The following is a 27398-nucleotide window of genomic DNA, read 5'->3' on the forward strand; positions in this document are numbered from 1 at the left end:
CGTCGCCCATCCTGCCGCGCCTGCGCGTTGAGTTCCGGAAGTCGGTGTTTCTGTCAGCGGGACAACGCGGCAGCGACTCTTCAAAGCGGAGCCGGGAGTTTTCGCCACTCTTGTCGCCGCCATGAGCCGCAATTATAACGATGAACTGCAGTTCTTGGAAAAGGTCAATAAAAGCTGCTGGAGAATCAAGAAGGGCTTCGTGCCCAACATGCAGGTGAGGCGGGGGAGCGGGACCCGGTGCCGGGGCCTTCCCGGCTGGGGGCCCGCGGCGCGTCTCTACCCACCCGGCCCGGTCTCTTCCGAGCCCTCCCGAGCCCTCCCGACCCCTCGCGCGCCGGAGAGGCCCCCGCCCCCAGCAGAGTTCCTCCCATCCCCCAACTCCCACCCCACCCACCCCTCCCGCCTCCGGGGCTGCCCAGCCTGTGCCGGCCCCACCTCCCGGATGGAGAGGTCCCCGAACCGCGAGGACGAGCAAAGCGGAGTGCGTCCAGGGAATCCCAGTAAATACGAAATTGGCCTTTGCAAAGCGTCTTCACACAGAAGTCTCATGAACGCACCGTGAGATGTGTTACGTTCTTGAGCCTTAGAGACATTAGTGGGCTTTTACTAGGTGGCCCAGCCAGTCCGGGGTGCAGTTTCTGGGACTGAACTCCGCTTCTCTGAGTCATGCCGGTCATTTATATAACGGTTACTGACCTTTGTTCGCTGAACCAAGTTTCTAGCATTCACTGCTCCGTGTTGGGTTTTTTTTTAATTGATATGCGTAGAGTTTTAATACAACGATCTTGCTTCTCGTGGCAACCTAGAAAGTTCACAGGGCAGGTTTTTTCTTTTTAATATGCACTTCGCAGTAGGGCTTTGAGCGTGAGTCGGTTACACGGCTTCCTTTACTCACCCAGTAGAAGCTCAGCTAACACGTGATGTCCAGTTCACTTTTTTCCTCTGACAGGATGACGTATTCCCGATAGAGACTTGGGAGCCCGATACCAGAGTCTGAAAGCCAGGTCTCTGTATCTCTTGGGCTTCCTTGTCATTTGTGCTTATGGTCTTCCATTAAAGTGAAGAAGAAGGCGTTTGTGAGGTTTTGGTGCATATGTTGTTAGACGGCTTTTGAAATCCCTTTAGGTGCCCTGCAATTGTATTGAAGGTTTGTGATCCTGCGCCTTGGTAAAAGTTCCTGATAGCCGCTCCACCCTTTTACTCAATATTAAAACTTATTGAGCGCCCCCTATGAGCAAAGCACTTAGCTAGACGCTGAGCGGAGAAAAAGCCCATAGTCGCAAACCTCCCTTTTGCTCTGTTTTTTCCTTTGACTGGTTTCTTTTTATGGAATCCAGTTCCCTGCAGGGAGTAGAAAATAAAAAGCATATGATCATCCTAAGAGGATTGTAACACACACTGTTATATTCTGTCAGCAATTCTGGCTTAACTTTTTTTTTTTTTTTTTTTTTTTTTTTTTTTTTGCGGTACACGGGCCTCTCACTGTTGCGGCCTCTCCCGTTGCGGAGCACAGGCTCCGGACGCGCAGGCTCAGCGGCCATGGCTCACGGGCCCAGCCGCTCCGCAGCATGTGGGATCCTCCCGGACCGGGGCACGAACCCGCGTCCCCTGCATCGGCAGGCGGACTCTCAACCACTGCGCCACCAGGGAAGCCCTCTGGCTTAACTTTTGATGCACACACTCCCGCTAATTCTGCTTGGGGGCAAGTCTGATTTTTGCTAGGCAGTTCCAGTTTAACTATTTGAACAACACTTCACTACCACCCCTCCCTTGGGAATGGAGAGTTGAAATCTTGATATATTGCTCTTAAAAAGTTACTGACCTTATGGTAGGCTTGTGTTGTATTCCCATTCTCATAAGAGTAGTGAACTTCACACTTACAATTCCCTATCTCTCTTGCTTAATCTCCATTCTTCCTGTAAGAACCGTGTGCTGCACTAAAAATTCCTCATTGTTTCTTAAAAATACTTCTCTCGCATCTTTATGTCATCTTTCCATTCAGCTCCTAAATGTGTTGCTGCTGCTTCAGTAATGTCTCTTGTCTTTAAAGAGCCAGCTCAGTGTTCACAAAAAATGAACAAACTGTGAAGCGCACCCCCGCCCCGGCTACCGCCTCCCTAGACTGTTGAGCCCCTTCTTCATCAGATTCTTCCGTAGTACTCTGTGCTTCTATTACAGCACTTGCCCCATTGCACTCTACATTTTCTAGTCTGGGCTTCATGCTAGACTAGAAGTTCCACAATATCACGATCTTGCACATTCTCTGTATCTCCCCTACTGCCCAGTACAGTGCCTGACACATAATGAGTCCTCAGCAAATGTTTGGTGAATTAATAAATGTGGTCCTTTGGAAAATTGAGACATTTTCCATAACTGGTATTGTTGTTCATGCAGTGGTAAGATGCAGAAGTCATCTTTCTGATAAATAAATTTCCTTGTCCAGATGATTGTTAAATCTTTGGTTCTTTAATGCTAGGCAGATCCTTCATAATATTTGATCTGTGATTAAAATGTTCTGTCCTTTGGTGTTACATAATTATGTCTTCCATTGCCCATTGTGTGCCTCTATTGTCAAGCTTTTTTATCCCCTTAAAATTACATAGATGGTAAAACTAAGCACACAGCTATATAGCTACCTGTTAAAATTTTTTTACTCACTATTTACCTAAGTACAGATTTGTAAATCAGAATAGGACACAGTAAAGTGTAGTGTGCTGTTGTCTTAGACCTAGAAAAAGTACACTTAGGTCAGATGACTGCATTTTTATGTTTAGATCTGAGTTTTTGATTCATTTATTTTTTTCAAAACCTACTGATATTTTAGAAGCACAAGAATACTGAGACCTTTGGCCTTAGTGAGAGCATTGTTGGAAGACGTTTCTTTATCACACACACACACAAAATATTTTACCTGTTGAACTTTTAAATATGGCCTATGAGAGTAGGAGAATAAACAAAATGATTTGTGAACATTGTAAAATACACTTTTAAGATATATTTAAAGATAGGAACATCTTGTAAGTAGTTTTCTGCTTGTTTAATGTGAAAGTGTTTTATAAAGAGTAAAGCAAAATAAATATTGCCTACAGTGTTTGTATTCTATCCTGTACTTATATACATCAGGTCCATGTGCTCAGACATAATTCTTCCTTTTCTTTGGTACCAGGTTGAAGGAGTTTTCTATGTGAATGATGCTCTGGAAAAATTAATGTTTGAAGAATTAAGGAATGCCTGTCGAGGTGGTGGTAAGTAAATTAGAGTTTGACATGTGGCAGTACAAGTAGTGTCTGCCTTGTGACCTGAAAAATGGTAACTCAAATAATTATAATTTAAAAATACAAAAGTGTTGTCAAGGAACGATCAAGACTTCAAATGAGATGAGAACCGTTACTTATTCGTGATCACATTGTTAGCCACCTGGCCTTGTAGAAGGCACTTGGAGCTGGATGGACCTGGTTGGTTTTGCACCTAACCTCGGACAGTAATAACAAGAGCTACCATTTATTGTGCACTTACTATGTGCCAGGCACTTTACATAGGTTATCTCTTATAATTCTTAAAGTAACTCTAAAAGGATATCTCCATTTTACAGATGTTTAAGTCAAGGCTGAGTGAAGTTAAGTCATTTTAATTTGTCCAAGGTTGCACAGTCTCTCAGTGACAGAATCAGAGTTCAGATCCAGGAGTGTCTGATTACAAAGTCTGTGTACTGATTAGCCTCATTGAACTTCAGTTATCTCATCTGTAAGAGAGAGTTTATAACACCTATCTTGCAAGACTACAGGGAGGTTTAGAGATAAATGTATAAAACTGTAATATAACATTCTAGTGGTGATGGTGGAATAGAAATCTAGTTTTAACCCTTTTATTTTTTTAGTCAACAAACCTAAAATAAATAAGTCTCATCCCACCCCCCACCAGGGTGTGCTGACTTGTCTGAAATGATACACAGCCAGTGACAGAGCTGAGATTAGAACTCCAGATCCCCTGACTCTCCATCCAGTGTTTTCCCAACTCTTCCAAATTGCTCTTCTTTGTCACTTAGAGTAAAACCAGTACTTTTTTTTTGATATATATTATGAACAGTTAAAAGAACCCTTTTTTTATATTGACAACATAAGGTATAATGATTATGTTTTACATCTCCCTGTACAGTATTTGCAAGCAATCCTCCGTGGTATGCACAGAATACTGACAGCATGTTTGTAATTAGTCTGGTTGCCCTCACTACCTTCCTGTGCATGTGCTGCCTTCTTCTCCACTTCATCTCAAACACCCTTTTATGCTTTGTTGTTTTAGCAGTCCTAACCACTACCCCTTCATTAACGCAATCTAGAAAAGTATGAATACACTTAAGCTAAAAATCAAATATGTCCTCTTTTCTAATATTGAAATTTTGTTTTCAGGTGTTGGTGGCTTCCTGCCAGCCATGAAACAAATTGGCAATGTGGCCGCCCTGCCTGGGATTGTTCATGTGAGTCTATGTTCACAGTTTTAATCACTCATATTTTTTTTAGTCTGAAAGTTTGTTGAATGGATGAATGGCCATGCCTAACTGATAATGGTGTCCTTTAGACAGTGACCTTCAAACATCTAGAAATAACCATGGAATTTAAAGAAATAACTGAGTCTGGGTAACATCTCAGTTTCTGGTTGCCTTTAGCCAGAATCTATAAGTGTTTGAGAACCTTTGAAGTAGATTTTGTTTTCTTGTTGTACACATTATTCTTATATCAGTTTGCCACCAGTGAAAGTTTCACTGTGGCCTCATTTAAGAGGTTGATTGGAGAAAGATTGGCAAGAATCGTAAGGGTTAGGACTGAGGGGAGGAACAAAGGGCAATATAGCTGTTGTGGATATGATTGGAAAAGGAGGGTGGTAGCAATGGTGGGGATAGAACTGGATGGTACAAGTGGGGCCCTCACGTGAGTCTACATTTAGATTCCACCATTAGAGATAGATGTTAAATCCATTCAGCAGACATTTTTTGAGGTCTTTATGCTGGTTTCTCTGCTGGGCACTTGGGAGGAGAAATGAAAACACATGGCTTGTGCATTTAAGGAACTCGTAAGTGTCCAGGTGTCTGCATGTATTCCTACCATGTTTTGACCTCCAGTCTTCCTGGGTCAGTATCTTTTTCTAGGCCCCAGATGTAGAAATTGTACAGTTTTCATACCATCAAATGGATTACATTTGTCTCTGATTGCTTAAACACTAAGGACCTGTGTAAATCAGGTATTTTCTTCCTGTCAGCCTGACATGACCACGATCTGTCAATCATCTTTAAAATGTAATAATGCATTAAAGTTAGTATGTGGTCCTCCTATATCATGTGGTACTAAGGCTTTTCTCTTTTCAATTTTCTTAGTTAATGTCAGACTTGGTAAAAAAGTTTTTCCTGCTATATTTGGCTTTATGATTAGGAATTTTTATACCTAATTTCCACCAATAAAGAAGATTTCATGAAAACAGAATCTTGATTTAGGGAAGGCTTCAGCCCCCCAGCCTATTTGACAGTGTCAGGTCTATCAGGCAGCCAGAGTGCCAGTGAGAAAGCTGTATTTTATTTTCTAATTCTCTTTCAGCGATCCATTGGGCTTCCTGATGTCCATTCAGGTTATGGGTTTGCTATTGGGAATATGGCGGCTTTTGATATGAATGACCCTGAAGCAGTGGTATCCCCAGGTAAGGTCACTGTGCATGTCTGCTGTCAGGTGTGTAGCTTCTCTCAGAATCGTAGCCTTTCTAAAATAGAGCACGGCTGCATTTTGTTTGTGAATGTCAGCCTCATCATATTCTATCATTTCTTTTCCCCATTTACTGAGAGAATTAATTGTGGACACTCAGAGGCTATTAAAATATCAAGTAAAGCATATATTTATTGTAAATTATTTGGGCTCCTACTGTGTGCCAGGCACTATTCAGACATGGGCTACAAAAGAAACTGAAACACTTCCCTGGCAAATTATACATCTTCTTTGTGCCCCAGTTATCTCTTAGGCAAATTGTAGTTAATAATGTTACTTACTACATAGCATTATTGTGAGGATTAAATTCATTAAGCTGTGTTAAAATACTTAGAACAATGCTGGACACATAGGAAGTACTTGATAAGTGTTTACTCTCATTAGCATCATTATTAGTCACTTGTAGTTGTATACTTCTTTTCTGCTGTGGTGTGCTTTCACTGAAAATGTTTCACACTGGAAGTAATATCTTTGTGTTAAGAGGCTGAAAAAAAGATGAAAGGTTGAATTGTGTCTTGAGAGTTCTGCCTCCAGCAGCAGTCGACAAGGTCATTTCAGGCAGTCCTTTGCCGAGAACAATGAGAAAAGCTGCGTGAAATTTTTAAAACAGAGCCAAAAACGCATCTGTTGAAACCATAAAAAAACTACAGAGGCAGTAAGAATTTGTGAGTCTAAGATCCAGAGGAAAAGTGCAGATACATGAGCCCAACATTTAGCACTGTTTTTCTCTTGAGGAAATTTCAGTCAGTAAGGACACAGATGATTTGAACAATCCTGTTACAAACTTGACATCTTGATCTCTCATATACATGTGTGGTTGTGCATGCATCCACATTACAGTGCATCCAAGAACTGTAGAGTACACATTCTTTTCAAATGCACACAGAATGTTTACCAAAATTGACCATATACTGAGCCGTAAAGCATGTCTCAAATTTCAAAGCATTGAAATCATACAACAGCAGTTCTCAAACTTTGGGCTCAAGACCCCTTTATGTTCTTAAAATTATTGAGGGTTGATCTCAAAGGCTTTTATCAATGTTTACCTTACTGGAAATTAAAACTGAGAAAGTTTAGAAACAACAATACACAAGGACATGTCTCATTACCCCTCAGAGCAGGCATGTTATCACATGTCATGTAGCCTTTGGAAAACTTCACTGACAGTAGAGAGAATATGTTTAAAAGGCTAATAATGTCTTAGCATTGTTATACAATTAATCCTAAAGGCCTGAAAGAATTCCTGGGTCACACCTAAGAACCACTGATATAGAGGATACTATCCTACCACAGCGGAATTAAGTTAGAAATCACTAATAACAATAAAAACCTGGGGGAAAAACCCATGTTTATGAGTTAAGCAATATGCATTTAAATAACCCATGGGTCAAAAACAAAAAATCGTAATGGAAACTACAGAATAATTTTAACTGATGTTAATTTAAAAAACACCTGTCTAAAAATTGTGGATTACTGTTAACGCCATACTTGGATAGAAGTATATAGCCTTCAGTGCACAAACTAGAAAAGAAGAAAGTCTGCAGTATCAATGATCTAAGCATCCATCTCAAAAAGTTAGCAAAAGAACAACTAATTAAACCCAGAAAATGTAGATAGGTGGAAATAATTGAGCAAGATTAATGAAACAATATACAGTGGTAAGGATCAACAGAGCCAAAAGTTGGTCCTTTGAAAAGACTAATAGAATTCATAAACCCCTGACAAGAGTGATCAAGAAAAAAAGAGAAGCACGTAATTCAAATTTTAATCTCTAGTCTAGATGTTACTTGTTCATTACTGCCTCCTTGACCCACAAAGTACCTTTAGTATGTATTTACTTTAAATTATGTTGTCATCAGACTTTACCCACAGAGAACCACTTTGTTGGCTCCTTTAAAACATAGCTACTTTTAAAAGAGTGGCTGTCTTTTAAACCCTTTATTAATAGTGGGAAACCACAGGTAACAAAGCCTAACTACCTGGTTTTGCTAATATTTGACTAACTTTTCTCTATTTTGTAGGTGGTGTCGGATTTGACATCAACTGTGGTGTCCGCTTGCTAAGAACCAATTTAGATGAAAGTGACGTCCAGCCTGTGAAGGAGCAGCTCGCCCAAGCTATGTTCGACCACATTCCTGTCGGGGTGGGGTCGAAAGGCGTCATCCCGATGAATGCCAAGTAAGAACAAGAGCTGCCAGTAAAGGGAGGGAGAGAGAATAATCACACGACCCTCACGTTCATTTCCAGTGTAGGACACTTAGGAGATGGGGATTGTTCAGTCACTGTTGAGGAAGTGGTAACGAATTGTTTTTTTAAGTATGAGGTCTGTAACGTTCATTAGAGACATTAGTCAATTCATGTTCATCATGACAGCCTTTGACATATGGTAGAATTCATAATAGAATAATATCCACTGATGTTTACGGAGCACTTCCTCTATGCAGAGCACTGTGCTGTAGTGTAGGTGTATATCATTTTGTGTAGATAATAACCCTAATACCATTCCTAGTTCACAAGAAAGGAAACTGAAGTTTAAAGAGATAACACTAAATAAGCTAGTAAGTAAAGTCAGGATTCAAACCAAGGATCCTCTGGCTTCAGAGGCTGTATCCTGAACCCCACTGTCCTTTGTCAGTGAACCTGTATTGACGACCTTCCGTTTTGGATGATAGCACCGAGTGTGTTCTTCACCTAAGATGTTGTGTATTTCCAAAGTAGACAATCCAGTGCAAAGCTACAGCACAGTGGCCTTTTACATGGCCGTTGAGGTACTGTCATAGCTCGTGTAAAGCTGTGCACCTTACACTGTGCAGAAGGGTGTGCTTAGTAAGTATGTATCATTAATATCTTCCGCTTTATCTAAAAGTTCATGTGAATTGTGCATTCTATTCAAATATATGTACAGACATTAATACTAAAATGTTTTTAGCTATTTCCTGTTATACAACTCCCCTTTACCAAAAAACAAAACAAAGAAACTTGGAGTAAAATTGATACATTTGGAAGATGCTTATTCTGTGACTTTATGTGGTCCCTGGTATGCAGTCCCACTTTGAAAAGCACACCTGGAACATCTAAATAAATTCCAAGCATCTTTACAAATATTTTAGATAGGAATTTTGTCCTAATAAGTAATGTTTGAAATGGGCTGTTGTGGGGAGGGCCCATTGATCATTGTAATCTCTCCGGATGGTATTCTGGAAGAGGGCTAGACCTTAAGTGAAGATCAGAGCTTTTTCCTTCTAAGGGTTTAACGTGTGTGCACCTCAGCTTCAAAGTGCAGGTGCAGTAAAGCGACGTAGTGCTTCTGTGAAGGTGGGAATAGACCTTAAAATTTAACCAGTGTTGCCTGAGGACATTGAGATAGCTTTGTTTGTTAGTTGTAATTTTTCATAAGTTACTATGAAAATTTAGTGTAGCTGTAGTAAAGTTGGTGGTAGATAATGATATTTGATTATGGTTATACATTTTCTGTGGCTGCTTAATCACTGCCTCATAGAATTCAGGATCAGAGAGATAAATAAGATTTGAAAAGTATGAGGGACTGTGTAAATGTCAAGAACTATAATCATCTGTAATGTGGCATTTATAATTTTAATATTCAATTATTTATGTAACTGCTTTTCCTCAAAAAACTAGAGTTGCTGAGAGCATGAACTACATCTAGCACGATGCCTGATACACAGGCAATAGTCAATATAGTTCTTTTGCCTTTGGAGATGTGGTCATCTTTAGATTTTGATCTTCCTTGGCTGTGAAATGACCTGCACCTTGTTACTCACTCAGAGACTTGGAGGAGGCCTTGGAGATGGGTGTGGACTGGTCCCTAAGGGAAGGCTATGCCTGGGCTGAAGACAAGGAGCACTGTGAGGAGTACGGAAGGATGCTGCAAGCCGACCCCAGTAAGGTCTCTGCCAGGGCCAAGAAAAGAGGCCTTCCCCAGGTAGCGCTTGCTTTGCAGGGGAAATGTTCAGTTTTTTCATATTTTGTTTTTTTTGGGAGGAAGAAAAAAATCTGTCTTCCATGTAGTAAATATACCCCAGCTTTTTTCACATCAAAAGGAACACAAATTTGTTTGTTTATGCTTCATTCTTAATCTTTTAAAAAGCTATCAGGAGCTTGCAGATGTTCATAAAATAAAATATCATGAATTAGAAGTGGATGGGAGGAAAATGGGATATGATTATAAGGCTTAAAATGTATACCAAAATTGCATATGTACAAACTTTGACAATCTACCGATTTGGCTGAAAGTTTTCTAGCATCCAAGATGACAACAGATACCTTGTCGGTTCATGGTGTCCATGAGATAAAAATATACCAGATATTTGAAATTTACAGCAAATTGTGATGGCTTTGCCACTGATTCACTGTGACCTTGGGCAAGTCTCTTTTGCCTGTCTGGGTCTCATTTTCTCATCCGAAAATGGCGATAGTTAAAACTAAGCAGTCTCTAAGATTGTTCCAACACTGCCATTCTTTGGGTCCGTAAAGCATCTGTTAGCTCCAGTTATGGGATATATTCTTCCAGTGATGGTTAGTGGTAGGTGTCAGTGAACTCACAGATATTTCAAGAATCATTTGAACTTGGACTTTGTGTAAGAGTCAACATTCACCAGAGTTCACCCCAAAATTTGACCCTTCTCTCCATGATGTTTAAATTGTCCTGTGAGCCATTTGGTGGTTTGAGTTTTCGTTTATGATGCTTTTAATGTGCTGTGCCTCAAGCAAATAATGATATAATAAACGCAGGAACTGGTCTACATTATTTTAGTTGTGTGGGATATTACTTTAAGTGAATGAAGCATTTCTAAGCTTAGAAGTTTTTTTGTTACACTATTTGTGTGGTTATCTTTTTGGTTTTATTGGTTTTTTTAACCTATTTGCTTTGCAAATGGATTTTTTCAAACCTGAATAGCAGCTATTTTATCAGACATTCTCATATTTGCAGTTGGGGACTCTGGGAGCAGGCAACCACTATGCAGAAATCCAGGTTGTGGATGAGATTTTCAATGAGTATGCTGCTAAGAAAATGGGCATTGACCATAAGGGACAGGTGTGTGTGATGATCCACAGTGGAAGCAGAGGCTTGGGCCACCAAGTAGCCACAGGTATATTCTGGACCTAATTTTTGGCTTGGTGCTAAAATGTACATTTTGTGGGGAACCATATAGAGATTAAAGGGAGAAAGTGCTGGAACTGTACTGTGCAGGTTTTTACCCTGGTTTTCCTAACTAGCAGAAATTAACTTCACTGGTCCTTAACTTACTTGTCTGAAAAAAATGGAAATAATAATTATTTCATATGGTGTTGTCAAAGGCTCCAGTTACCATATTTACTCTTACAGGTTACTATTACTGTCTGGCCAAGAAAGAGCAGTAAAGACTTGAAATTGTAGAGTTTATGATATATGCAGGAATATGTTTTAGACACCTACCTGTACTGCAAGATTAGGTGTTATAGTGGATTCAGAAATGAAATAGCAAGGGCTCCGCCCTCAAATTGTCTCATGAGAGAGATGTCATGTTCATTAAGAAGAAAAAGTAAAGACAGAAGGTATAGTAATTGATAAAATACTATGGAAGAGACAAAGTGTTTAGGGAAAAGATTTTAGAGATGACTTCATGGACACATAACATGTGCAGTTTGAACAGTCACACACACACAACATTCATGACCAAAAGACAGTGTGAACAAAAGCAGGAGGCAGGGAAATAGTAGAAAGGTCACTTTGGAATGTTTGTACGATGAGTGAAAGGATTTATGAATATAGGAAAAGTTATATAGACACATGGAAATTACTGTAAACTCTAAATTGCAATTATGGTTCATCCTTGTATGTACGTTTCATTCTATGGGAATCTAAAAATTTGTGCCAGCCTGGCCTGTTAGAATATTTTGTCTAGCAAATATATGGAGCATTGACTAGTATTCTGAACTTTCTACTGAGTTCTGCTCTACACTTTATCATGGATTTGATTTGCATGCAGAAGGTCTAGCAACTTATCTCCAGTTCTCTTAAGTCACTAAAAATTATTTTTAAAAACCATGATGGCAATAAAACATATTTTATTACTTCTCATTCATGCACATACCAGGAAGGGAGTAACTCAGACCACCTTCCATTCCCCTTGCAAGTCCTGGAGGGCAGGTGTTCTCTTTGGAGCCTGCATATATTGTGTCACATAGCTCTGACAGAAGATTCTCAATAAATATATCTTGACCAATAAATAGATGAGCTCAGAAACACTTTAAAGGGAAAATGGTATTTTACTTGTTTCTTTGTAGAATGGTTTTGAATCTAGCCCACCTTTCTGCAATAAATCTGAATTATAAAGGGAAAGCTGGCTGGTTTGGACTTGTTGCGCTCTCTCCTTTCAGATGCACTGGTAGCTATGGAAAAAGCCATGAAGAGAGACAAGATTATAGTCAATGACCGTCAGTTGGCTTGTGCTCGAATCGCTTCCGCAGAGGGTCAGGACTACCTGAAGGGAATGGCAGCGGCCGGGAACTATGCCTGGGTCAACCGCTCTTCCATGACCTTCTTAACCCGTCAGGTACAGTTGAGGTTGCTTGTCTGTTCCCAGTTATACATGATGAAGTTAAGTAATTTAAAACATAGTGTATTCAAATCTAAGCCTGTAGAATTTGGTTTGGGAAATGTATGTAATAGATATTCAAAATATTGGCGAAGTGTCCAAGCTCTCGGTGTGTCCTTAAGCTAACTCAGCAGGGTATCAGGAGAGGGGAGAAGAGAAGCCAGAATTATTCCGAGAATTTGCCTTGAGCAGCGGAGAGGGTAGAAGTGCCGTTCACTGAGATTCAGAAGGCTGAAGAAGAAGCACCTCTGACGGGTTCGGTCAAGACTAGTTGGAATTTATGGAGTGGCGTTTGCTCTGTGGTCTAAAGACAGTTTTTGTCCTTTACATGAAGGTTAATAATTCTGCTATTTTTGAATTCTTAAATCCCTCACTCCCTTCCAGCAGACCTTCCAGAATCAATAAGATAAGTTCTGAAGAGCTGGTTCTGCCACTTTTAACGAAGCTTTTTCTCTTAGGCTTTTGCCAAGGTCTTCAACACAACCCCTGATGACTTGGACCTACATGTGATCTATGATGTTTCTCACAATATTGCCAAAGTAGAACAGCATGTGGTGGATGGAAAGGAACGGACTCTGTTAGTACACAGGAAGGGATCCACCCGAGCTTTCCCTCCTCACCATCCCCTCATTGCGGTTGATTATCAAGTACGTACTGAGCCATTTGTGGTTTTAAGCAGTGGGGGCATGATTTAGACAGTTCTAAATATGTAAGAATTTAAACAGGAAAGCAGCAATTGTGAAAAGAAAACAGTCTGTCATCCATGAGAACAGTGATTTCCAGTCTTCTCTGAAGCATGACTCCCCCCATCATCTGTGCTTGCAGTGTGCTGTAGTGCTGCATGGAGAATATTCTACTCCATTAAGATGCACTAAGATTATCTTTTTAAGGCCTTTGAATGATTAGAAGACAGGATTAAGATTAAACTCAGTCTGTTTCATTCCTCTTATCCTTTTGGTGTCTGGCTGTGATAGAGTTAGAAAGACCCTTAACCTACTATTTCACAGATGAGGAAACAAGCCTGAGAGGGCAGATGCCTTGCTCAGGATGGTTCTTCCTAAAACCACTTCACTACACATTTGAGTTTTGCTTTGCTCTTACCTTCAGTCTGTCTTCTGCTGCCTTCCTGGTCCTCACATTTTTCCTCCCATCCTCTTCCCTTCCCTCTCAACTATCAAAGAATCAAAATAATATCTTAATATAGTTGTGAGCGCAGTGCATTTAAAGGCCCTGGTTGGGCTTCCCTGGTGGTGCAGTGGTTGAGAGTCCGCCTGCCAATGCAGGGGACACGGGTTCGTGTCCCGGTCCGGGAGGATCCCACATGCCATGGAGCGGCTGGGCCCGTGAGCCATGGCCACTGAGCCTGCGCGTCCGGAGCCTGTGCTCCACAACGGGAGAGGCCACAGCAGTGAGAGGCCCGCGTACTGCAAAAAAAAAAAAAAAAAAAAAAAAAAATCTTGACATAAAGGCCCTGGTTTCTCCACGGTCCTCCAATGCAAGAGGAAATTTAAATCTCAGACATAGAAAGCTCATGCTTTTCTAAATTTTAACACGTTTGATTTGTGTGCTTCCTCAGCTCACTGGACAACCTGTGCTCATTGGTGGCACCATGGGAACCTGTAGCTATGTTCTCACTGGCACTGAGCAGGGCATGACAGAGACCTTTGGAACAACTTGTCATGGAGCGGTGAGTTATGAAAACAGAAACTTACTTAGAAATGTTCTCTTCAGTGTAGTCATTGTTTTGCATTTTGACAGGTAAATGTACTTGGTTGAGCATTAACAAAGTTGAGGTTTGGGTTTGTCTTGTCTTCTACCTGAATTTTTCCCCATAATATATACTGTCTAGTGAACTAACTGAGGACACCAAGTATCTCGACCTTAGTGGGGTCATTGTACGGCCAGGGACTATTCCTCAACTCTGTGAGTCCACAAAATCCAGATTGAGAAATTATCACACTAGCATGACTGATAAAACTTTACCTGATGCAAATTTACATCACAGTGTATCTCAGTGATTCACAGACCTAGCCATTAGCATAATTTGTTCCTTACTGGGTGGGTCCACTCGAGATTTGGAGGATATGCACCATTTTGCAAATCAGGACCCATGTGTAGACTGCACACCTATTTCAATATATTGCCTCTTCTAAGCCAGAGGTTGATAAACTTTCTATAAAGCACCAGACAGTAAATATTTTAGGCTTTTGGGGCCGTAAGATCTCTGTAGCAGCTATTCTATCGTGCCATTTTAGTAGAAAAGCAGCCATAGACAATATATAAACAAATAGGTATTGCTATGTGCTAATAAAACTGTATTTATAAAAACAGGTAATAGGCCAGATTTGGCCCACAAACCAGTTTTCCAACTGCTCTTCTAAGCCATCAAAGCTCTTAGCTGGTGATGGAGTGGAAAATAGAAACTGTCTATGATACCTTCTCAGTAGGACAGACCCTCACATATATATTAACCCTACTTTTTTTCCTCTGATCCTTTTTCATTTTCAGTTGCCTCCCAACTCCTAACTTTAACCCAGTGATCAAAACCATCTCCCCACACACATTAGCAGTGTCTCAGGGCATTTTCTGTTGTTGCAGTGGGGGAGGGGAATTGTGCTATTGGCATCTAGTGGGTAGAGGGCAAGGATGCCGCTAAACATCTTATAACGTATGGGACAGTCCCCACAACAGTTACCTCATCCAAGATGTCAGTAAGTGCTAAGGTGGAGAAACTGTTTTAAACCACAAAGAGCACAAAGTTTTTGTGATGATAGACATACTGATTACAATTTTAAATTAACATATTTATATGTAATTGATAATTAATAGTGATTAGATACACAAAACTAAGTCTTTAAATGCTAAATGCTTTGTAGATGTAAATTTGTCTTCCAAAAGGATGAGTCTTAAAACAAAAAGCACATTACAGTGTTGATTAAATAGAAAAAGACTCTCTTATTTATTTTTTTAGTTTAAAAAGAAGTCAGGGAAAAGGCATATGATCCTAAGGGTTCAAATAATTGCTGGGATTGAACATAAATTGGAGCTCAGAATTTATAAATGAAGTTCATTCCTTTCCCAATCTAGGGCCGTGCACTGTCCCGAGCAAAGTCAAGGCGTAATTTAGATTTCCAGGACGTCCTAGACAAATTGGCAGACATGGGAATTGCAATCCGTGTTGCCTCACCCAAGCTGGTTATGGAAGAGGTAAGTGAAATTTTGATAAGTATTCAGCATAAAATTGTTTATAATTTATGCCAGTACACGGACACAGCAATTTTTAGTATTGCTAATAGAAATGGTTTTTTTTTAAATAACCTCAGTTACAGTCTGTCATTGTCTTCTCTTTTGTTTGGAGGTTAATTATGAGCTGGGTCCATAAGAATGATTTTTACCATTCATGTACAGTCTTTGTCTACATATTACAAGCTTTTAAATTTAGTTGGAGCTGACCCATCTTAACCTTTCTTTTGCACAACTGTATACTTAACAGTTAAATTTGAAAGCAAATTTGAAAAGGTAGGGCGGGAAATGTTTGAGAAAATGGGTTTTTTTGATTCATAAGGGAGCAAAGATTTTGTTTAAATTACATGTATGTATATGTACACATATGTACATATTTAAATTAGAAGTAACATAACTTCCTTTTAAAAGTTTAAGAGAAAAGAAAAATTGTCATCCAGAAATTCTGTGCCTTGACATAACTATTGCCTCCTTTTTTAAGATGCTTATTGCCATTTTTTCCCTAAATGCTTTTTTAAAACTGGTTATAATCATAGTTTACAAACATTTTATAGTCCTTTTTAAAATTTAACACATTATCATAATATTGTTTACATCATTTTTTAACGATTGAGAAATATTCTACTAGCTAAGTACCGTAAGTTTCTGCCCATAGTGGATATTCAAGTAGTTTCCACATCTTTGCTATGCTAAATTAAGTTGTACTGTGTGTCTTCATGCATGAAGCTTTCCTCCAGATGTTTTAATAATTAGAGTGAAATCTCAAAAGCAGAATTACTGCATTAAAGAGTATGACAAAGCTTTATTTTTTAACAACTTAATTTTTCACCTGATTTTAATTAAGAGGTTTTAGAAAATACCAAGAAGAAAACATCTAGAATTCCACCAACCAGAGATAACCACTTTTAACATTTGGTATACTTTTTACTTGCACATTTTACATACGATTTTTTTCACTCATCCAGCTAATACTTATTAAACATCTGCTATAGTTAGGAACTGTTCTAGGTGCTAGGGATATTGCAGTGAACAAAACAAACATAAATCCTTTCCTGTGAAACTTACCAAATAGTAAAATGTATAGTGTGTAGAATGATGGTAAGTGCTACAAAGTAAAAATGGGAAGGGGGATAGGGAGAGACTGGGAGTGGGTGCAGTTTTAGATAGGGTGTAGTGAGGTGGTATTTGAGTGAAGACCTGAGAGGGGTAAGGGAACAGGCTACGTGGGTATCTAGGGGTAAGCTTTCCAGGCAGGGAGGATGGCAAGTGCAGAAACTCTGAGGCCAGATCATACTTGGAGGTTCAAGAAATGGTGTGGAGGCCAGCGTGACTGGAGCAAGCAAGAGGGAGAGGAGATTAGAGAGGTAGGGGCACCAGATCATGTGGGTCCTTGTTTTTTCCTTTACAAATGAATTTTTGCTCTTCCTCTGAGTGAGATGAGGGGAAGACTTAGGAGAATTTTGAGCAGAAGAATAACATGATCTAATTGATGTGTTTGCATGCTGTTGAGAAGAATCTAGAAGAGAAATCGATGATGCAGGAAAGAGTGGGGAATTACTAGAGAAGTGTCCTTGAGTAGATGAAAGGAGATGGGATCTGGTGGGGTTGGTCTTTGCTAGGAGCTTAGGTAATTCATCCTTAATAAAAGGAGAGAAGGTACAGTTGCTGGTAGTCAGGGAAGATATGGTAAGAGAGTTTATGGAGATTCTCATCTGGTTGTTTCTGTTTTTTCAGTGTAATAGGAAGTAGGGCCAGCAACTGAGAGTGGGGATGCAGGAGAAGGTATAAAATCATCATCTAAGAAAGTGATTGGCCTAGTGAAATTTTGGGTGATTGCCAGGACAGCGTCAAGGGCTCACTTGAGCTTAAATTCAGTGGTTGGGTGTTTTTCAGCTACATCCAACTGTATAGGTGCAGGCATGAAATAGATGTTGAGTTTCCTTTAACCAGGGTTGCAAGTATGGCACAGTAAAAGAGAAGCAAGGTTGTTGAAGGGTGTTGCAAAGGGATTGTGGGTCTCGTGGGGTTAAAGGATTGTTGGAGGTGGAAACCTAGGCTGTCTGGGATGCTGGGAGCTGAGACTGTGGAGGAGTTGTAATCATTCGTAATGATGAGTTCTGGGGGAATGACTCTGGGAGTGAATGGCTGAGGTAAGTATTGAAGGAGCGGGAATCAAGAAACTAGGAAGCCGAGTTACTGAAAGAATCCTCTTCCTGGATACTGAAATCGTTCTGAATTATAGCAGGAGAGGGTGAGGGTGACCCAGGAGCTACAAAACTTCAAGTAACAATGGGGATCAGACTCTAGCAGAAGATTGCAGCAACAAGAGTAGTGGGTGGTATAAATGGTGACTGCAACATTCAAAACTGGGAGAAAGGAGGCAGAATGGTCTGAAAGGAACCATGAAGAGCAAGGACACCTGTCCCACCTCTCAACCTAATGGCATGACCCAGTTTGGGAGAGAAAACAGCTAGCACTTCAGAAAGTTGGAAGCAGAAGAAATATCCTCAGCGCAGGTCCATGTTTCAACAAGAACAAGAAAGTGAAGGGAATGCTTAAAGAAGAAAGGAAGAAGTTCTTTGCCTTTGACTCAGTGGAAGGAGTTCAGTGGCCACAGTGGAAATGTTTCAGAAACTGGAAGGGAATAGGAGATGGGATAGAAAGGGGTGTGTACAGAGCCCCCACGGGAATCAGTCTGAGAGGCCTAAAAGCTTGCTGTGTTGACATGAATGGAGATAAAGGGTGTGTGTGGTGAGATTTGTTCTAATGGTGGGAAGACGGAAGGAAGGGGGGAGGTCTTACTAGAAACTCACAGAAATAAATTGTATGTGTATGTATGTATACCCATGTATGCATGCACATATGTAGTGTAAGTTATATATATGAATGTAATAACCTTTCCTTATTGTGAAGGTTATACATGGTCATTCCAGGAATTTTGACAACTGTAGAAATATCTAATAAAACAAAATCAAAATTGCCAATAACTCCACCATCCAAAGACAGTTACCACTAACAGGATGATTTGGTACATTTCCTTCCAGTTGGGTATTAGTGTATATGCTTTATTCAATTACATTTACTGCTCTTCCTACTTATACAAGTGATATATGTTCTTTGGGGAAATTTAGAGAAATACAGAAAAAAAAATAAAACAAGATGAGAGTGTTATCATACTACTCCCTTACCAACACTGAGCTTAATCATCTTTTAAACCTTTGCCTATTTGATAGGCAAAAAAAAGAAAAAACAAAACCAACTCAGTACTGTTTGAATGTGCATTTTTTAAATTGCAAGTGAACATTAATGCTTTTAAAGATTCCATTTTAAGTAGACTTTTCCTCCCCTGCAGGCACCTGAGTCCTATAAGAATGTGACTGATGTGGTGAACACCTGCCATGATGCCGGAATCAGCAAGAAGGCCATTAAACTGAGACCGATTGCTGTTATCAAAGGATAGAACCCTGACCACAGCCACCGGACACCACTGACCCTCACTGAAGTGGACGTGGACTGAAATGCTCTTCAGACATCAGACTCGAGACCTGACAGGTTCCAGGGTGTGCAGGTGTAGCTGCCCGTTCCAGAATGGCTGGCAGGGAGGCTCCTGATTCAGTAGCCAATGTTGTAAACTTTCCTTCTGGGAGGAGTCACAGTGCCTCCATTTGGAAAGGGATGTATATGCTTCCTCCCTGATTATCCCACAGGTTTTTAGGAAAGTCTGTTAGGGGGTGGGGGTAAGTCAAGAAACTGCCTTACTCAGTCATACAAGTCTTTAATCATCAGAATGAAGTTCTTTACACCAACCTTTGTTTCCAGCCTGAGAGGTGTCATGAAGAACATTGTATTAAATAGGAAGGTTTTGGAATGTTTCTTTTTGCCCTCTGTTTGTCAGTTTGTCCATTTAGCCACTCCTATACCCGCTTCCCCTGCACTGAGCAAAACCCTAAATACCATTCTTGCTTGGAGCATATAAAAGGGTCATAGCAAGATGTTAGATGGATAATGAGACACGTTATGGAGGGGTTATGTGTGGAGGTGTAGGGATAGGGACCCAAAAGAGAAAGTAATTCATCATAGACTTGCTACCTTTGTCATTCTAACTATATGGCAGACTTCTGACTTCCCTGTAAAAATGGCATCAGCTGGTATCTTTAATTAGGCCTAGTCTGGCAGACTTTTCTTGAATAATAACTTGCACAGCAGCAGCAGAGAACCCTCACATAATACAGATATCTTTACATTTATGATCGAATTATTATAAAAGCATCAAATGGCCGCAGCTATGATGTTAATGGTTACTCTTGTGTTGACAGGTTGGCTAGTCCTAGTGCCACCTAATCAGATTAGGTATTATATACTGTGACACCCAAAGATGTTAACGTTATAGGTTACTAAGGCCATAGTTGAGTCTAAATAGCCAGTAAAATAGAAGAATCTAATAAAGTTGTAATATGTTGTTTATATTTTGTGCTTAATGTTTTATGGCTTAGGATAATTAGTATTTTTTCTTGGTTCACTTTGGACAGTGTTTCTGTTTTCTGATTTTCTCCCTGGTTGCTTTCAGAGATGCACGCTTATCTCTCAACATATAATAACCCTCCCCCCATTGGAGTGTCTTCTAACTGCTGTTTGGAAGGCTAGAGAAAAGCAGACTTCCTCTGAAAAATGTATGATATGAAATAGCATGTCTTGACTCTGAGCACTCGGTAACTTTAATGTTTTTGATGGTAGAGTTTGAAAGTTATCAGTAGGTTAGTAATCGTAATGCAATAATTATGCAATAGTTATGCCTCCAGATTGGACCAGCAACTGTTGTGCACAGATGAGTTAAGGATGTAGGTTACCTGTGAACGCTGGAGGGCATTTAAAGATGAGAAACAGTCTTCTGGAAAGTGCTAGATTCTCTAGAGATGAGGCAACACTGAGTGTCTGAGTGGACGTCCTCTAACTGGGCTTTCCCAATGATGTTGTTTGAAACTGATTCATAGCAAAGTCCTCTCCCAAAACTAACTGATGTCAGTGCAAGAAATGCTGCAGATCATCTTAAATACATAGGTTACATTTTATTAGATGCTTTGAAAGTCACTCTTTGGGAAGGGAAGAGGGGAGCAGGCGAGGAGGAGAAATAGAGAAGGATGGTTTGTGCCGTGGCATTTCTGTACTATAAGCTTATATGTAGCATTTCTACCAAACTTGACCCTATTAATGTCCTTGGAAAGTAATGGTTAATATTTTGAGTTCAAAAAGAAAACTACAAACAATGTTTTCCTTGTTCTAAAGATGTTTTTTTCCCATTTGTGGCAAAAAGCCACTTAAAAGTGAATGTTCAAATGAAGCTCATGTAATGGACTGTTTTTACTGCCCTGAGTAAAAGAACCCCATGCCTGGGTACATGGACGCAGCTGGGAAAGCCCTTTGATAAGGCACTGTCTGGTTTTCTCAGGCATGAAGATGAGTCTTATTACTATGCACATATTGGTCCCTTTTTCAGGCCTCTAAAGCCAGTAGGTTTATCATTAATGTTTTCAAAAGCACTGCCATTCACACATTGATGATGGGCTGTATCATTCCTGTCATCAGCATATGGTTGGGAAAACCAGTTCATGAGATATAAACAAAATATGAACATTCACTAATTTTCTAATTTTGTGAATATTTTTGGAGCAACAAGGAACTGAAGTTTCAGGAACTGAAGTGTTTTTTTTAGGTTTTCCTATTTTGTTCTGCATAAGACTGCTTTTTTCCCCTCATGGTCATTTTAAAGTTTCTTTCTCCTATTTCTGAAAATTGCCTTTAAGCATCACCTATATTGCTGAAGTGTTTGCAACTCTCTGCCTGCTATTTCAATACACAACTGACATAGCCTTTCTGTCCGTACTTCTCACCTATGTCCTTACTGTTACATCTGCTCCATTGCTTGACTATGTGGGATTTTCATGTTGTCCAGAGAGCATGATTTGGGTCCATCTGGATCAGTTGAGTTCGAAGATGCTGTTAATTATTAATCAAGCACCTTGGAGTATGCTAATTTGTTATGATAGATTCTCATCTTTAGAAGATCTTGCTTTAGGGCTTCCCTGGTGGCGCAGTGGTTGAGAGTCCGCCTGCCAATGCAGGGGACACGGGTTCGTGCCCCAGTCCGGGAAGATCCCACATGCCGCAGAGCGGCTGGGCCCGTGAGCCATGGCTGCTGAGCCTGCGCGTCCAGAGCCTGTGCTCCGCAACGGGAGAGGCCACAACGGTGAGAGGCCCGCGTACCGCAAAAAAAAAAAAAAAAAAAAAAATCTTGCTTTAAAACTAGTATCTGAAACACCATTGATCCGAAAAGAAGATAATGTTATAAGGGGAACATGTCATAGAGAACTGAGTGGTGATTGAAGTTGTACCTTGCAGACAGACATGTTGTAAATGAACAAAGTGCCAAGCATATAGTAGGTGCTTAATACCTTAAAAATCACCATTCCTGCTTTGCAGTTTACCCAACATTTTTACATATGGTTTTAGTCCTTAATAAATGAGGGAGGACTGACAGGCAGGGTCGACGCCCCTACTCAGCCTTGAAGCAGTTACAGAAGACTGACTGTTGCCCCTTGCTTTCCATTAGAATGTGGGAGTAAAATCTCTGAGGGGGGGATGAAACAGGAGGGGAGGGTTCAGGGCACAACCTTTAAAAGAATGACATAGCCATAGGACATGACAAAAACTTGTTAGAACCAACTAGATCCAAGATGGCGGAAGATTCAACTTCCAGTGGACCTTGAGCCTCATTATATGCTCATTGTAATACATTAGCATATGCTAAATGACATGACACCCACAGGTGTCATGACAGTTCCTAGGCCGACCATCAAAGGTCAAAAAGTGAGTGGTGGCCCAATTTCTGGAAATCTCCGCCACTTCTCCAAAATAGTTGGAATAATCCTCCCACTCATTAGCCTATGAAATTACCCAGCCCATAAAAACTAAGAACCCCATATTCCAGGGCCTCTAGCCTTTTGAGACGGACTGCATTCTGTATGTGGAATGTGTATCTCTCTAAATAAGTTCACTTCTTATCTAAAAGGAGGGAGGGAGGATTGTGTGAGCCATTCACTGGAATTTAATGAAGTTGGCAAGATAGTTATTATTGCATCATTACAAATTAGAACGAAGCCTCAAAGATCAAGCAGCTTGGGGACCTCCCTGGTGGTGCAGTGGTTAAGAATCCACCTGCCAATGCAGGGGACACGGGTTTGATCCCTGGTCTGGGAAGATCCCACATGCCACGGAGCAACTAAGTCCGTGTGCCACAGCTCCTGAGCCCGTGTGTCACAACTACTGAAGCCTGTGTGCCTAGAGCCCGTGCTCTGCAATAAGAGAAGCCATCACAATGAGAAGCCCACGCACCGCAACAAAGAGTAGCCCCCGCTCGCTGCAACTAGAGAAGACCCAACGCAGCCAAAAATAAGTAAAACTTAAACAGTTTGCCCAAGAGCAAGCTTGCCCAAGGGCACCAACTAATGACAAAGCCAGGCATAGAGAGCCAGGTGTTTTGACTCCCAAGTTTAATGTTTTTTTTGTTTTTTTTTAAATTTCTGTTGGCACCACGCAGCATGCGAGATCTTAGTTCCCCAACCAGGGATCAGACCCACGCCCCCTGCGATGGAAATGCGGAGTCTTAACCATTGGACCGTGAGGGAATTGCCCCTGTTTTCTTGATGTCACACTGCCTCATTTAACCACTTTGTGCTGCTTTTTCTAATCAGTACAAGAACCAGCCAAGACCAGTCTGGAACTTTTAACATGGAGCACTCACAGAAATTTCTTTTAAATGGGATTAGTCGTCTTGCTTGGCCTTGTTGAGGCAGGTCAGAGATCTTGACCACCATTAAGGATTCTGTGTGAACTATGAAGGTTTTATTCTGCTTGATGAATGTGTATAAAACAGGCCTCTCCTTTTGCTTTGTGTCCTAGCCCACAAATCAGTAAATGTCAGGTAGCCCTCAAAACACAGCATCCCTAGGGACCCCAGGACCCTGTAAACATTTGCCCCACTTTAGAGTGTTAGCTTGAGAAAGACTTCTGGAGTTTGCCTCACCTCTGTTGCTACATGTTTCTTTCCCAGAATGGGAGAAAAATTTGTGTATAATCAGGCACCAAGACACTTGCCCAAGTTACTGGGGGAAGGAGACCCCTTTGCTCTCGATTCTAAATCAGTATTTTATTAATCAACAATAGTTTTATTCTTCACCGTGAGCAGAGCACTGTGCTAGATCCTAAGGAAGTTCACAAAGATTGTCATATTCTGCCTTCAAGAACTTAGAGTCTAGTTGAGAATGTGGAACAGATGTGCATACTTTTCAAACAAAAGCAACTCAAAGCAATTTAAGCATTGACTGATAAGTGAAGAATACATGTTGTAGGGAAAAGACACTGAATTCCAGCCCATCGTTGTACACAGCCACGCTACTTCAGAGGGGTGTGTGTGCTCTAAGCCTCCACTTCCTCACCTCCCATGCTGTCCTTGATTCTTCTTAATCCTGGCTGTGTCCTTACAACTCCAAGGAATCTACCCACCAGTGTCACCAGTCACCTTGTGGTTGCTAGTTAGATGGACCAATTTTTGTTTGTATTTGCCTTGTGTAGTATTTGGTACTATTAATCACTCTTGGAACACTCCCTTAAAATGTTTTCACTGGGGGAATTCCCTGGCAGTCCAGTGCTTAGGACTCTGCACTTCCATTGCAGGAGACACGGGTTTGATCCCTGGTCAGGGAATTAAGATCCCACAAGCCACACAGTGCAGCCAAAAAATTTAAAAATTTTTTAAAATCAAAAAAGTGTTCTCACTGGGCTACATCCTGGCCCTCTTCCCACTGTGCACATACGTCATGGCTCATTTTCAACCATTCCCATGGCTGGTGACCCCACGTTCACCTCTCCAACCACACCTGCTGGACAGCTCCACCTAAAGATCCCATAGACATCTCAAAATCAACACGTAAATTCAACTCATCATTTTTCCTTCTTTCAAGATCTGTTCCCAGTCTCAGGGAAGACACTACCACCGGCCGATCACTTAAGCCAGAAATTAGTGTCTTCTTTGATTCTCGCCTCTCTTACCTTCTTTCAAGTCTTGTCAATTCTAACTCTTGGCTATCTCTAAAATGCTTGCCTCTCTTCATTTTCAGTGCCTACATCACTTACCTGTTCAGATCCTTGTCTGCCATCTCTGAGACTATGCATTAGCTGGTAGCCTGCCCCGCATAAATCCTCTTTTCTTCCGGTAAGAGAACCCATATGTTTCTTAGCGAACCATTCCGCCTCCATTCTCAGTTCATGTGGTTTGTTGGGTGGACTGACTCCACCCCTAGACTCACACCTGGGTACCTGCATCACTTCCTCCTCCCCAAGCCCCCAGCCCCAGGAACTGGGTGAGGAATTGGCACATGATCCAGTTAGAATAAAAGCTAACTGGGAGTTTTTTCTGTTACCCAAAAGCAAGGTGCCCTTTTTCCCCTGGTGTTGCTAAGAGGATATGATGTAGGCCTGGGCCTCTTGCTGGCCATCTTGCCATTTGAGCAAACTTGCCTGAGAAATGGAACCCACATAAAGGAAAGCAGAGCTGAAAAAGCAGAAGATTTGAACTGGACTTATCTGTGCCCAAAAGCAGGATACCCTTGGACTTTTCAGTTATGTGAGAGGAAAAAAGTGTACCTTTGTGCTTAGGTCAGTTTGAGTTGAATTTTCTTAGAACCATAAGATTCCTGGCTGGCACAGTGATCAGATGATGGAAGTAGGCAGGAAGAGAGGAGTCAGCTGAATCCGCAGTTTCACACCTTGACGTACTGAAAGAAGGATGGCTCCCCTCTCAGAAACAGATTGCTGAGGAAAACTGATTTCAAGAGGGTCGTGAGTTTGGCATTAGACACATTGAGTTTAAGGTGCTTCAGACCATGGAGGAGGCAACTGAAGATGTATTACAGGGGCTGAGAAGGGAGACTCTAAATGGATTGTTAGATTTCGGAGAAAGAGATTTTTCAGGACTCAGACTCTGAGGAAATCTAGCACCAGAGCATGAGAATCCTCCCTAATAATCTTAATAGTTAACATTTATTGAGCATTTCCTATAAGCTGGAGATTGTTTTAGGACAGACATAATTGAGATAGCAAGAGGAAATAACACCCCTCCAAGCTACCCAATAATAAGGAACCTGAAAAATGGTAGATCTGAGAGACTCAATAGGCATTTCTTGAGATGTTAGTTGTGGTCCTTAAACTTGTGGAGGTCAGGGATGTTCTTTGAGAATCCAGTAAAAGCTAAGGTAGATCTCTCCCCAGAAAAATGTACAATCAATCACACAAAAGTTTGCATATAACTCATAGGGTTTACCGAGGTCATCTTTATTAAATCACAAGGATGTGTGTACGAGAGAGAGAGAGAGAGGGATAAAGACTGGAACATCTTCTTGTGCCAAAAAGTAAGGAAAAGCTCAATGAATAATGGGGACATGTAGAAGGAACCAGCTTGAAGGGGTTTCTCCACCCCCAGTCAAGTTAGAAACAATCTGAACACTCAGGAACAGTATTTATCAAAAATAATATTAATAGGTGACAACCTACTGAATGAGTCGATACTGATAAAAATAAATGAATAAATTGGGAAAGTAGGGAAAGCTCTTCCTTATAGGAGAATGCCAACTAATAAATACGGAAGGACTAATGGAGATAGAGAATCAACGTTTGGCAACCACTATGGAGGTGACTGATGCACATAGGAGTTGTCAATAAACATGAAGGTGAGTTGGTGGAAGTTTGATGAACAGGATATTGGCATAATATCAGAATACCTCTCCCTCCCTCAAAGACTAATCAATTACAAAGGTGAATTTAAGGTAGAGAAACCTGGCCGATTGATCAAGGTTAACATGGCCAATGGTGGGATGACTCACATCTCCTGGTGTGAGGCAGAGAGGAACACAGCACCATCTCTGAGATGTTCCTGTCAAGAATGCATGGCCTGAATCTGGTCATGAGCAAACATTGAAAGGACCCAAGTTGAAGGTCATCCTACAGAACGAAAGCCTATGCACTCAAAACTGTCAAGGAAATGAAAGACAGGGAGAGGTTGGCAAACTGTTCCAGACAGAAGGAGTCTAAAAAGACATGACAACTAAAGACAATGTATATTCCTGGATGGGATCCTGGACCAAAAAGGAAACACTGACATTGTTGGGACAGTTGGTGAAATTTGAATGAAATCTATTAACTGGCCAGTAGGGATACACCAACGTTGATTTCTTGATTCAGTGATTATGCAGGGTAGTGTCTTTGTGTGATATTGTGATCTATAATAACTAATATAAATTTGGTCTTCAACCCTGGCTTTTGGCACAGAGCTCCTAAACCCTTGGAATTTCCTAAGTGATGAGTGATAAAGGTGCCTTGTTATTCATAACAGGCCCCTTTCAACCACATCAGAGTTTATACCAATGAGTTAACTTTTGGAAAACCCCTAAGGAGGGGGGCTGGTTGCCAGGGGAGCCAACCACATGATTAGACGGTTGGAACTTTCAGCCCCAACCCTGGACCTCCAAGGAAACGTGAGAGGCTGGAGATGGACTTCAGTCACCAACGGCCAGTAATTTAATCAATCATACCTATGTAATGCCTCCATAAAGACCCAAAAGGGGTTCAGAGAGCTTCCACGTTGGTGAAACAGAACACATCCACGTGCCAATAGGGTAGCACACCCGAAACTCCACGAGGACAGAAGCTCCTGTGTTCAGGACGTTTCTGGACCTCTCCCTTTGTATCTTCTCATCCA

General features: G+C 40.9%; 1 protein-coding gene across 1 annotated transcript; it reads left to right on the forward strand.

Annotated features, from left to right (window-relative positions):
- The first annotated feature begins 23 nt into the window (after window positions 1-23).
- Window positions 24-20055, forward strand: RTCB (RNA 2',3'-cyclic phosphate and 5'-OH ligase). Its single transcript, XM_081249744.1, has 12 exons — window positions 24-214; window positions 3167-3245; window positions 4407-4474; window positions 5586-5685; window positions 7769-7925; window positions 9534-9690; window positions 10699-10858; window positions 12129-12304; window positions 12805-12993; window positions 13923-14033; window positions 15434-15553; window positions 18942-20055. Exons 1-12 carry the CDS (start codon window positions 122-124, stop codon window positions 19047-19049), a joined length of 1518 nt encoding a protein of 505 aa, XP_081105870.1. The 5' UTR covers window positions 24-121; the 3' UTR covers window positions 19050-20055.
- Window positions 20056-27398: the final 7343 nt, after the last annotated feature.

Source organism: Mesoplodon bidens (assembly GCF_964165515.1).
Source record: "Mesoplodon bidens genome assembly, chromosome: 11".
Classification (NCBI taxonomy): Eukaryota; Metazoa; Chordata; class Mammalia; order Artiodactyla; family Ziphiidae; genus Mesoplodon; species Mesoplodon bidens.

What these genes read in the sequence shown, in the direction of transcription:
- RTCB (XM_081249744.1), top strand. Translation starts at nt 122, where the DNA reads ATGAGCCGCAATTATAACGATGAACTGCAGTTCTTGGAAAAGGTCAAT. An exon ending in GAATGCCTGTCGAGGTGGTG is followed by an intron (nt 3,246 to 4,406) that starts GTAAGTAAATTA and finishes TTTTGTTTTCAG; the next exon opens with GTGTTGGTGGCTTCCTGCCA. An exon ending in GAACAACTTGTCATGGAGCG is followed by an intron (nt 14,034 to 15,433) that starts GTGAGTTATGAA and finishes TTCCCAATCTAG; the next exon opens with GGCCGTGCACTGTCCCGAGC.